Below are 10,792 nucleotides of genomic sequence, written 5' to 3' on the forward strand. Positions count from 1 at the left end.
GTTGACAGAATGCATGTGGCATGTCAAAGGAAATCAGAATGACTCCAAATTACAGCTTGAGCAACTGGAAGGATTGATTGGTTTCCAGTTATTTGGGAAGGAGGAGACTTTAGTGGAACTGGTTTGGGGGCAGGAAGATTCAGAGCTCAGTTTTTAAATATGTTGATTTTAAGATATCAGACATCCAAGTGAAGATGTCAAATCAGTAGATGAATACTGGAGTCTAGAGGTGGAGGAAAAAAATCTAGCTGGAGACAGGAATGTGGGAATCATTGATTACACAGAGGTACCTGATGCCTGAAACTCCAGCACTGGAACGTCAAGGTGGCCTCTACCACTCACTGTACAAGTCACCCTTGCTCCTTTGCCACCCCCAGAATCAACATAAGTTGAGGCAACTGCCTTTTTCAAAGGGGCCTTATAAACCAACACAAAACACTGCCTCCAGTGGGTGAGTCCACGGCTGGAGTGGAGAATGGATGGTATGCTCTACACTCCATGGCGTCGTGCATGTGCACAGGATGCTTACACCTGCCTAACGAGCTAGCAAGTCTAAGCAGACAAAAGATGAGGAGACTTTTATAGTGTAAGACATACTCTCATAATGCCATTTCCCACCATCCCTGCATAAATAGTAGGAAAAAATAGGGGATTATAAAGATAAATGCAACCTAGACAAACTTTCTGACCATACCAGCTTTGTGCTCTTAAAAACTGTGAATTTAAAATATGAAGTGGAATTCAACCATAACTAACACTAAATGTTCACATACATAGCAAATTAATAATGTATGTATGTGCTTCTAGATTAAGAGTTTACAACAGAGGGAAAATATAATATTGAGGATTGGCAAAAAATCATGTAAGGCTTCTCAAATGCTCAGAATGGAAGCAAATGCAACTGTGCCCGGAAAGAATATCATTAAGAGTGAACAGTGTTCATATTTTATTAAGAAATTAGGACTTAAACCTTCCTGCATTAGTGAATTAACTTTAAGACAGCTACAATACAACCATCAATGTTGACACTGGTGCTCACTTGAAGTATTTTAAGCTCCAGCTTTTTCTGATGTACTCCAGAAACTTTGCAAAAAAAACTTTATTCAAAGGCTTAAAAGACTAAGTAACAATGCTGAATTTTTAAAAATGTTCTCTATACTGCAAGCCACTTTTAAGTAAATACCCTGATGCAAAGGTCTACATTTTCAACACTTAAGTCCTTTCCGTAATTTTCCATTTCCTATGTGGTTAGATAGTCTCTCATTTGGAAGAACTGAATAACAGATATGACACATCACGTGTAAAACTGCAGATGTGGAAAATAAGCATATACTAGGAAGCAGCCAGGTGAGAGGCAAAGGCTCGCCCCTTCAGCTGGACCAGTAAGTGCAGCTGTGCCTCCTTTCCTTCTGAAGCAAACAGGTGGCCTTTTCCAGAAAAGCTGCTCCTTTATGAGTACTGTCTTCTTCAAAATATCTGGAGGAGATAATTTTGCAAGGTCCTTTCACTTCTAAGTCTTTCTTCAATTCTATAGTCCACAACCAGTCTTAAAATAATCAAATAGCCTCTAAAACAGTTGAGGTTTCCAAGGGTTTGGATCCCAACACACCCCTAATGCTTCAACAGATAATCTTCAAGTCTGTTTTCAATGACTGACTCTTCTGCAAATTCCCAGCTGTGGGCAAGGCTGGCTTCTCAGATCAGGTTATTTTTTAACTGCCTAAGAACACACTACTGATGATAACTGACTTCTCAGAGAAGAAGAAAATAAAGACTGTAACCAGTCTGACATCATAATACCACCAATGAACACTTCGGTATAGTACATGTACTGCTAAGAGCTGTGTTTCCAATTTCCCAGGTGTGAAAAGGATATGTCTAGGAAATTGGGAACAGCCTAGATTCTACAACCAGGCAGAAGTTTAACTGTACTGCACAAGTATTAAGACTGTCTTAGAAATGAGGTATAGTTTCTTTAAATGTATATTATTTGCTGTGGAACAATGATTTCCAATGGTGGAGAACAGAAGGATCAGAATGACCCAAGCCAGTTTTTCAACTACACATAACCATACCCCTTCACATGAAGATTCAGGCAAGCCCTTTTATAGGACTAGATACATCAGAATGACATGGCACCTCCAGGAGTAGGGGTGAAAAGCAGCTGTGTAAAATTACAAAACCAATTATGCCCCTCCACCCACTTACCTCCCACCCCAGGACAATCATCTCAGATTGAGAACAAACACACTGGAAAATATGGATTATGTTTTTTGGATTTTCAACAATGCTACAATTCATGTGAATGATACAGTTGAAAAATTTAACAGAGGACCAGATATTTTCACATTCAGGACACAAATACTTAGCCCCCGGGTGGCCACCACCTCTGCTCTCCCCTCTGCCTAATCACCTCAAAAGCTGCAAGACTCCCCTGCTTGAAATGAGTCACCAACATTACTCACAAATTTATGCCAAGTTCAAATCAGCAGTCGCAATGCATGCTGTACTGCTCTTAAGTTTCTCCATCACTTGACCAACTCTCTTCCATTTTCTCTGCTGTCTTCCTAACTAAACTTGCATGCAGAAGCTGGTTATCATATTAACATTGCTTCCATCCACAAGCCCAGCGTATGAGAAGTAGGGATTCAACCATAAATAACCTTTTAACTAGTATTTGTTTTTGTCACTCTACAGTTTCCCAAGAAAACAAGTTCACATCCTCATCTCTCCCAAATAACCACAACTACTTAGAGGTTATACAAGTGGAGGGCTTTCTCTACTGGAAACATGTTTTGGTTTGTGGTAGAGTTGTGGTTTCAGTTTCTGCAATTAGCTAAAGGCAGAGACATGCTCTGAAAATTTCTTCAAGTGTTTGGAAATTCAAACTTTTATTAGGTACAGAGCCAGCAGTCTATGAACTCTACGAACACACGTCCTGTTACCAAATAAATCCAGCTAAGAAAAGTTAACATCTGCCTTGGAGACTCCTAAGAACCTGGATTATACATTCAATATGCAGACTTCAGAACTGAGTATGAAGCATGTTGTGAATTAAGAAACCTATGCAGTCACAGGACACCATAGGGACATCATAATAATGCCACTGAACACTTCAGTATAGTGCACGCACTGCTAAGAGACATGTTTCCGATTTCCTAGAGCTGGAAAGGAAATGCCCAGGAAACTGGAAATGCCCAATTTTTCTAAAGATGGATTTGCAATTAAGCAGACACAGCACCTACTACAGGCCCACCCCACCCCACCCCCACCTCAAGGGCTGGGTAAAGGGGGTGGGAGAAGCTCTGCAGAGGGAGGTGGCTGAAGTCTGAGGAGAGGAGGAAGAGGAGTAATTGCTCTCTGACAGAAGAACAATAGAGCTGTAAAAAGCTCCGCTTCGGTTCAGCTCAGCTCGCCCCCCTCTTTCCCTCCCACCTACATGACAAACAGCACAATCAGGCACTTTTTGTCCCTGACAGTGACTATTACCAGGAAAGGGACCACAGTAAAAGCGTGTCTTATGCAAGATCAATCTTATTTTAAAGAATATGTATAAACAACAAAGCAGGCTGTCTGTGAGGTGCTAAAAGAGGGAGGCAGTTAATGATCCATTTCAAACATTTCCGTGTCCTTTCATCACTCGCATTTCTGACCTGTCCTCCCCACTTTTCTAGTATTGCCATCTCTTGGCTGGTAAGAGGGGCAGCAATAAGACTTGTCAATTCGGTTGACTGACCTTGACCTACTTCTTCTAATACATAATGAAAAGGCACTAGAAAGGACCAGAACCAGTTGGAAGCCCTGAACTGCAGTCCTGCCTACCGAATAGGGAACAAGTGACCTTTGGTCATGTAGCCTCTCTGGGCTTCAAACTGTTCACTTATAAAATAAGGTTTTGTTATTCCACAAATGTGTCCCATATGGCATGTAATATGAAAGTCAATGATAACATCTCTCCTACTTGTCTTAGGGAGCTATACAAGCACTGAATACTACTATTTAGTGCAACAGTTAATGCAAACACAGAGTTAAGACAAATGTTGAGGTTAGGAGCTAAACTGAATACGGAGATACATTTTTATGGATTTTATTGGCCTTTTTCATTTTTAATTGCAATATTCAATTAGAAGTTACTAGCAATACTCAAGACAACCACCATTAAGTCCAGTGGGTGAGTACTGCCTAGATGCCCACTGCATGGCCTGTACTCAGCAGGTCAAGGAATAAAAGGAGGCTGAGCACAGAAACCTTCTCTAGTTCCAACCAACTGGGGGGCGTCCCTGAAGCCACCAGGAAATGGTACAGGGCAGCACACAGGTGCAAGGATAGGGCTACCAACTCTCAGTACCACAGGAATGCAAAGAGGAGCTGGAAGGAGCTTAAGCAAAACTGAAGATTCTGTGAAGGAGACAGAGTTCCAGAGCAAGGAGACATAGTCTTGGAGATATTCCAAATTGTCTTAATTGGGGACAGCATAGGAAAAGGTTGGAGACTTTTGGCTCATGATAAGGCAGAGTTTCCTCTAGGAGAATAAAGCACATAATGATTTTGAACATACAAGGTATGGCCAAAATGATGGAGGGATGTGACTACTTGGGCTGAGCTATCTGGTTTTGGTAAATCATCTGATGTAATTCTAAGATGTTTGGGGGTCAGAATAGTAGGAGACTGAAAGATAAGGAGGGAATACATAGAGTTCAACAGGAGAAAATGTAGAAGAAAAAATTCCAGGTATCAAGTGATGAAATCTCTTCATCAGAACAGCAGCAGTCAGAATGGACACTTGAAGCCCAGACTGTATACAGTTCCTGGGAGCTGATGGGATGTGGTGGATGATGGAGGAGACAGAAATCAAAGCCCATTCTAGGGCTTTGGGTATCCAGGACTGGAAAAGTGATTATTTTAATTGAGTAAGTGGAGACATTATCAAGGGAACTCAGTTGAAGAACAAAGATAATGAGCTCAGTTTTAGACATTTTGAATATGAGCTAGGAGCAAAGAGTAGATGTTCTGTAAAAAGTTCAAAATTAAAGACTGAAGCACAGATCCAGAGCGCAGACTTACAATACAGAGCCACAACGTAGTGATTAAGTTGATTGAAAAGAAGAATTGGCCAATGCCTGCATCTGAGAAGAACAGCTACTGACAAGGAACAGCAACAGGAGAGAAGACATGTAAAAAGAAAAAGGGACCAACAGAGTAAGATTAAGAGTCCCATTTTCTCCTCTACTTGATAAGCTTGGAAAAGTAATTTAACCTCTCAAAAACCACAATAATAAGAGACCTACACTATAAGTTTGTTGACAAGAAAAGATGAGATAAAGTAATAAAATAAAATAAATCACATTTAGCAACCTAAAAACTATAGGAGGAAACCAAGGAAAAAGTAGTGTTATGAAAAAAAAGCAAGGGCTTAGTTTTCAAGACAGGATCAATGAGAAGAACTGGTCAAAAAAGAATGCTTTAGCAAATGACAACAGTCTGAAATATAAGGAGGTAAAGAGCATAACACAAAAGTATACAGACCTACCCACTACAGTAATTGTTACACACTTGGTAACTATCAGTCCCAACAGGAGGAAAAGAACCTTGTTTTGTTTTCCAAGATATCCCCAAAGCCTGGTTATAGCAGGCAACCAATATATCTGTATTAAAAACACTGAATTCCCTCATTATAAACAATGAATACATTTGGAATTTCGTAGAATTCTACAAAAAAGCATCTGAAAGGCAATTTTCATTCTGTGGATCACCCTGAACAAACCTTCCTCCTGATCTTAGGTTTAACTGTTTTCATAAACACACGTGATGCAGTTCTCTTAACAGCCACAAGTAAGTTTAGTCACCTTCATGAAAGCACACTTACTGATACTTAATTGAATGCCTATTTTGTACATTAGAAAAGGAATTTAGAAACAAGGTTTGGTGCTGCTTGGTGGCTATTTGATTTTCCAGCATTAGAAAATTTTAACACCACTACATAAATGCTAGCTATTTCCAGAATCCACCTCTAAAGTTTCCAACTGCATCTCAAATTTTTCTGTATATATAACTCTTCCTTCAATACACACTGATTCATATGTTATCAACATTATTTTATGAGACATTACTGCTTCTAAATATTTTAAACATCGTTGTTTATCACTGAGGGAATTCCCTTATGATCTGAGAGATGCCTACTTTACATTTATGACTAATTAAACAAAAACAAGAATACACTGCAATAAGCTATAAAAGGCAAATGAATTTTGGGTTAACCTGCGACAAGGTTCCAAATTCATAGTAATTTAACCTTAGAACAGTAAAGATCATCTGACACAGTGGATCACAAACGTCAGGCTTCAGTGTACTTTTTCCTGGTCTGTGACAAAATGAGGACAATGTTGAAGGTTTTCATTAAACTAAATTAATTCAATTTAAGAACTAACCTTTAGTCTGAGATTGTGTCCTTCTTTGTAATTGTGAAGGGGCATTAAAATTCCTTTCTTTTACAGAAAGATGGTAATAGCTGATAATTATTATTTTATCAATTTCTTTGTTACTTGGCAAAAGAAAAAATTTAGCAATTATATGTGTGACTTCAATTTTAAAAAAAGTTACAGGTCAGTGAAATCCAAAAATCTGAAATCCTCTGCTCTCAATCTACGAGTCTTTGCTGCCTAAGTCCTTTAGGACACAGGAAGATGCTCGCCTGCCTTTGCTTGAATAACTTGATGACAAGTCTCCAGCAATGTGGAGCCATCTACTGAAAAAAAGATATGATTGTATCTTAGGTATGTCTGCTCATTTTTTTTTTTGAAGGAAAAGCAAAAAGTAAAACCTACAGAGAGAAAGCTAACTTGTGAGAAGGAACCAGTAAGAAAACAAAGGCCAAGAAACTGTTCAGTGAGGGGTGGTCAAAGCAATGTGCACTCCATCCTACACTTCACAGCCTTCCTTCAGCTTAATTACTGTGAAACGCCTTTACAGAAATAACTCTAACAGCTCAAATGTGGCAACATTCCTCAAGTCAGGGCTCATCAGTGCACATTTCCTTTTTCACATCTCAGTTTACTGCCTGAAATTCCTTTCCTAATATACATCTAATTTTTTATTGCACACCTTTAGGTTTAAGTAGAGGGATATGTCCTGTGGTCTTAATATCACCCAGACCCCAAAATGGAACAGAATCTAAATGTCACATATAAAATGCAAAAAACAGTTAAGCAGAGATATGAAGCCCAACGGCAATCAATATGAAAATCAAAAAGGATAATGAGAACTTGGAGGCAAGGAATACAAAAAGCACAAGAAATAAAAACCTAATTTCAACAAGCCCACCTTGTAGGAACTGGGAGTCTGGGCACAGTCACCTCCATCCCTCCAAGACATAGTGCTAAAAGGCTGAAGGGCAGTAAGGTGGGATCTGAGAACAATATAAAACTGTTAAAAGAGAAGCATGGGCAAAAGCACACCACACAGTGCCAGGCAGAGATAGGAATTCAAGTATTTGTAGAATTAGTGAATTAATAAACAGACACTTGCACACAAAAGATCTAAGTCCCTGCTTCCAACCACATCAGCCAAGGCACTTCAAGTCCAATCAAACATCTTTCCTTGCCTTAAAGCTCAGGCTGAAAATCAAACCCGATGTAATAAGCAGAGCCTGCCCTAAACTTCTCTACACTCTGTCCTAGCCCAGCTCTAGCCCAGTGAGACCCAATGAAGCTTCTTCCCAAAGACACTATCTGCATTTCTCAAATCCCGTAATTCGTGGTAGAAGGAAAAAACAAGTTAATGGGAGTAGAGGCAAACACGCCAGGGGAGAGAAGGAAAACTATTTCTGATCTACGAAAGGTTAAAAAAAAAAAAAAAAACTCCCATGAACTCTGCAATAATGGTTAGTCTTAGATAGCCCAAATGAAATTAAACCTATTTGTATTATTAGTAAATGAACAGCAACAATGAAAAAGTCTAATAACCAACTTCAGCCACCCATGACTAAAAGTTCTAACAATTCTTTAATCTCTGCCAGCATTCCAGGCTTCCTGTGACATCTCAGCCTGTCATTGTTCCACCATTACAGATGTAGTCTCAAAACCAAAGAATTGGGCTAGACACCAACATTATGATGACTTGAACTGTTCAAGATTCAGTTTGCATGCTCCATTCTATCTCATTTTAAATTATTCCTACTTAAATCATTTTCTACGTTTGTCCTCCCTCCCTTCCAGCCTACTTTTCCACACCCCTTTTTTCACCTGATTCTACGATCTCCTGTTCTTTCCTTTAGTTCCCTCTGCTCCCAAAGTAAAAAGGGAAAGCAGAGAACTGATAAAAAGGAGGTAGGTTTACTACAGCCAACATGTCTACATGGCACATTCTACATACTATGTGCTGTCTTCATCCAGGTGCCTTTTCTGCTTTAAGTGCCTCTGAACCCAGACAGCACCCACGTGGTGCTGCGTCCCCACTGCTGATGCTAACAATCCACCACGTTTCCTATGGGCTCAACAGCCTTCTGGAACCTGCTGAAGAACAGGACCAGTCTCAAAGCCACAGCAATCACCGAACAACTGAGCCCTTGCTTCTCTACCAGCCCAGAAGGGTCAATTCACAAGTCTTACCATCTACTCCTTAGATCCCCATATCTGTTCCACTCAAGCTAAATATTTTGAGGTACTTTTAGAAACTGTAGTCCCAATATCCTGGTAGCTGTCCTAAAAGCACCCATCATCAAAAAATTATTCAGCCAAGACAAATATCCATATTTTGGCTGAAATTCTGCCAAAGAGGTTGGTACCCTACAACCACCATGGAGTGAAGCTGACCAAATCTCAGTGAAAAGCAAGGCCCCATGAATAAGTCCTCAAAAGATACGTCGTTCTCCAGAATAAGGTTGGTTTGCAGTTTGAAAAGTCAGGTCCAAATGGCTCTTGAACCTTCATAAAGGTTAAGCTAAGGAAGGCAAACCAAAATTAAAATTTTCAAAACGCCTCAGGATTTATGGTCCACTTTTACCAAGTATTTTTTTTTAATTACATTGTATTAAATAATGTAAATCTTCAACATCGTCCACATAATTGTCCGGTTGTTGTTATTTCTGGAAAGTTAATCTTGTTGCAGGTTGATCTGGAATGTATCTGGGTACCAAGGAAAAAAGACACCTGTGCCTGTCAGGTCGCTACACTAATTTGCCCAGAGCGCTAGGGCCACAGACGCTGCTGATTTCCGGACACGGCGCAGCGCCAGGTAAAGGGGGCGCAGGCCCTGGACAGCCGCAGATCATCTGGTGATGGGAACGACCCTCGGATGTCAGTTTTGCTGGAAATTCGAAGAAGCAAGCTGAATCAGTTCACCCCGGCGCCGGCGCCTGGGGCTTTGCGGTCTCCTTTCAGGACTCCGGGCTCTAACCCCGGAACCCGGCGGCAGGCTGGGGAGCCAAGCCCGCGCGTCCCGGCGGCGCGCAGCGCGAGCAGGGGCCCCGAACACGGCCCCGTCCCGGACCTCCATTCGCCCGGGCGGCGAGACCCTTCCCTGGAAATGCCGGGCAGCGTTCCAGTCATGGCCCGGCCAGGCTGTTCCGTCCAAGTGCACCTCCGGAATGAGGGCGGCGCGCCCCGCGTCCTTCCCGAGCCCCGCGTCCTCCCCCGGCTCCGCGTCCTCCCGCCACCCGGGGCCCAGCGTCAGCCAGCCCGCTCACTCACGCGGGAGGCAACGGCGGCGTCTCCATTGTGGCTCGTCTCGGGCTTCAGAACGCGGGCTTCGGCCGCTCCAGCACCATTCCAGCCGCTGACGCCGGCTCCGCCCGCCCGCCGCGCCGCGTTCCATCCGCCCCGAGGGCGCCGCGCTCCACTCACCGCGCGCCCCCCGCGGCCATGGCCGGGCCGGGCGCTCCGTCAGCCTGCGCGGCCCCGCGCTCGCCCGATTGCGGGGCGGCGGCGGCGGTACCGGCGAGCGCGCGGCTCGGCCACTTCCGGGTTTGCCCGGCGCTGTGACCGGACGGCGCTGCGGCTCCCGCGGCGTCCGGGACCCTCCCTCGGCACCGCCCCTTCCTGCCGCCGCGGAGGGAGGCGCGTGCGCGCGCGCGGGGTTGACGAGGGAGCCTGGCAGCCCCCGAGGGAGGCGGGTAGATAGGCGCCGGCGCGGAGCGGGCTTGGGCCCCCGGGCGCGGACAGACAGGGGGCGGGGTTGTCCTCGCAGGAAGGGAGCCCGAAAGACCGCGTGGGGACGTCCACCTACTGCTCTGCCTCACAGGCTTGTGCACTTTGTTCTCCTTTTGGTTCGGGCCTGTGCCTCGGGAGACGGAAAGGCAGGCAAACCGACCACTGCCTTTACAAATAGAAAACTGAGCAAGAAGAAAGGAATCTGCTGTCCAGTGTCCCCAGCAAGAATCTGGGCCTCGCTCTGCAGTGTATGACCTGTCGGCCGGACTCTGTACTATGGAGCGAGCCCTGCTGGAGAGCTGGCGGTGTAGACCGCTGCGGCAGCGACGGCGTCTGCCGTGAAGAAGTCGGGACGAGGCGGTGGGATACCCTGTGAGGAGTGGTCGGGGAAGGCTCTTTTAACAGACGGAATGAAATGGGTCTCGAGGAGAGCAGAGTGTCAGGGCGCGGGGGCGTAGTGCGGAGACCCGGGCGGCTGAGGAGTGCCGAGTCGGTGTGGCAGGTGGCTCTCCAGGCGCCCGCGGACAGCGGCTGCGTCCCGGGCCCCAGACCTGCGGCGCTTGCGGTGGCGTCCGCAGCCCCCAGACGTGCACCTACCCACCCGGTCTGGGGGTCTCCGTGCAGACGCCAGACGTGCACCTGCCCAC

At 44.3% G+C, this 10,792-nt stretch overlaps 1 protein-coding gene across 2 annotated transcripts in view; it reads right to left on the reverse strand.

Annotated features, from left to right (window-relative positions):
- KLHL2 (kelch like family member 2) overlaps window positions 1–9,915 on the reverse strand; it is a 104,250-nt gene extending 94,335 nt beyond the window's left edge. For both annotated transcript variants that reach the window (XM_036889175.2, XM_057491198.1), the window contains exon 1: window positions 9,687–9,915. In XM_036889175.2, coding sequence (XP_036745070.1) covers window positions 9,687–9,712 — 26 coding nt within the window. In that variant the 5' untranslated portion in view covers window positions 9,713–9,915. The remainder of the gene's footprint in view (window positions 1–9,686) is intronic.
- Between the last annotated feature and the right edge of the window lie 877 nt (window positions 9,916–10,792).

The sequence above is a fragment of the Manis pentadactyla genome, chromosome 1 (assembly GCF_030020395.1).
Source record: "Manis pentadactyla isolate mManPen7 chromosome 1, mManPen7.hap1, whole genome shotgun sequence".
Lineage (NCBI taxonomy): Eukaryota > Metazoa > Chordata > Mammalia > Pholidota > Manidae > Manis > Manis pentadactyla.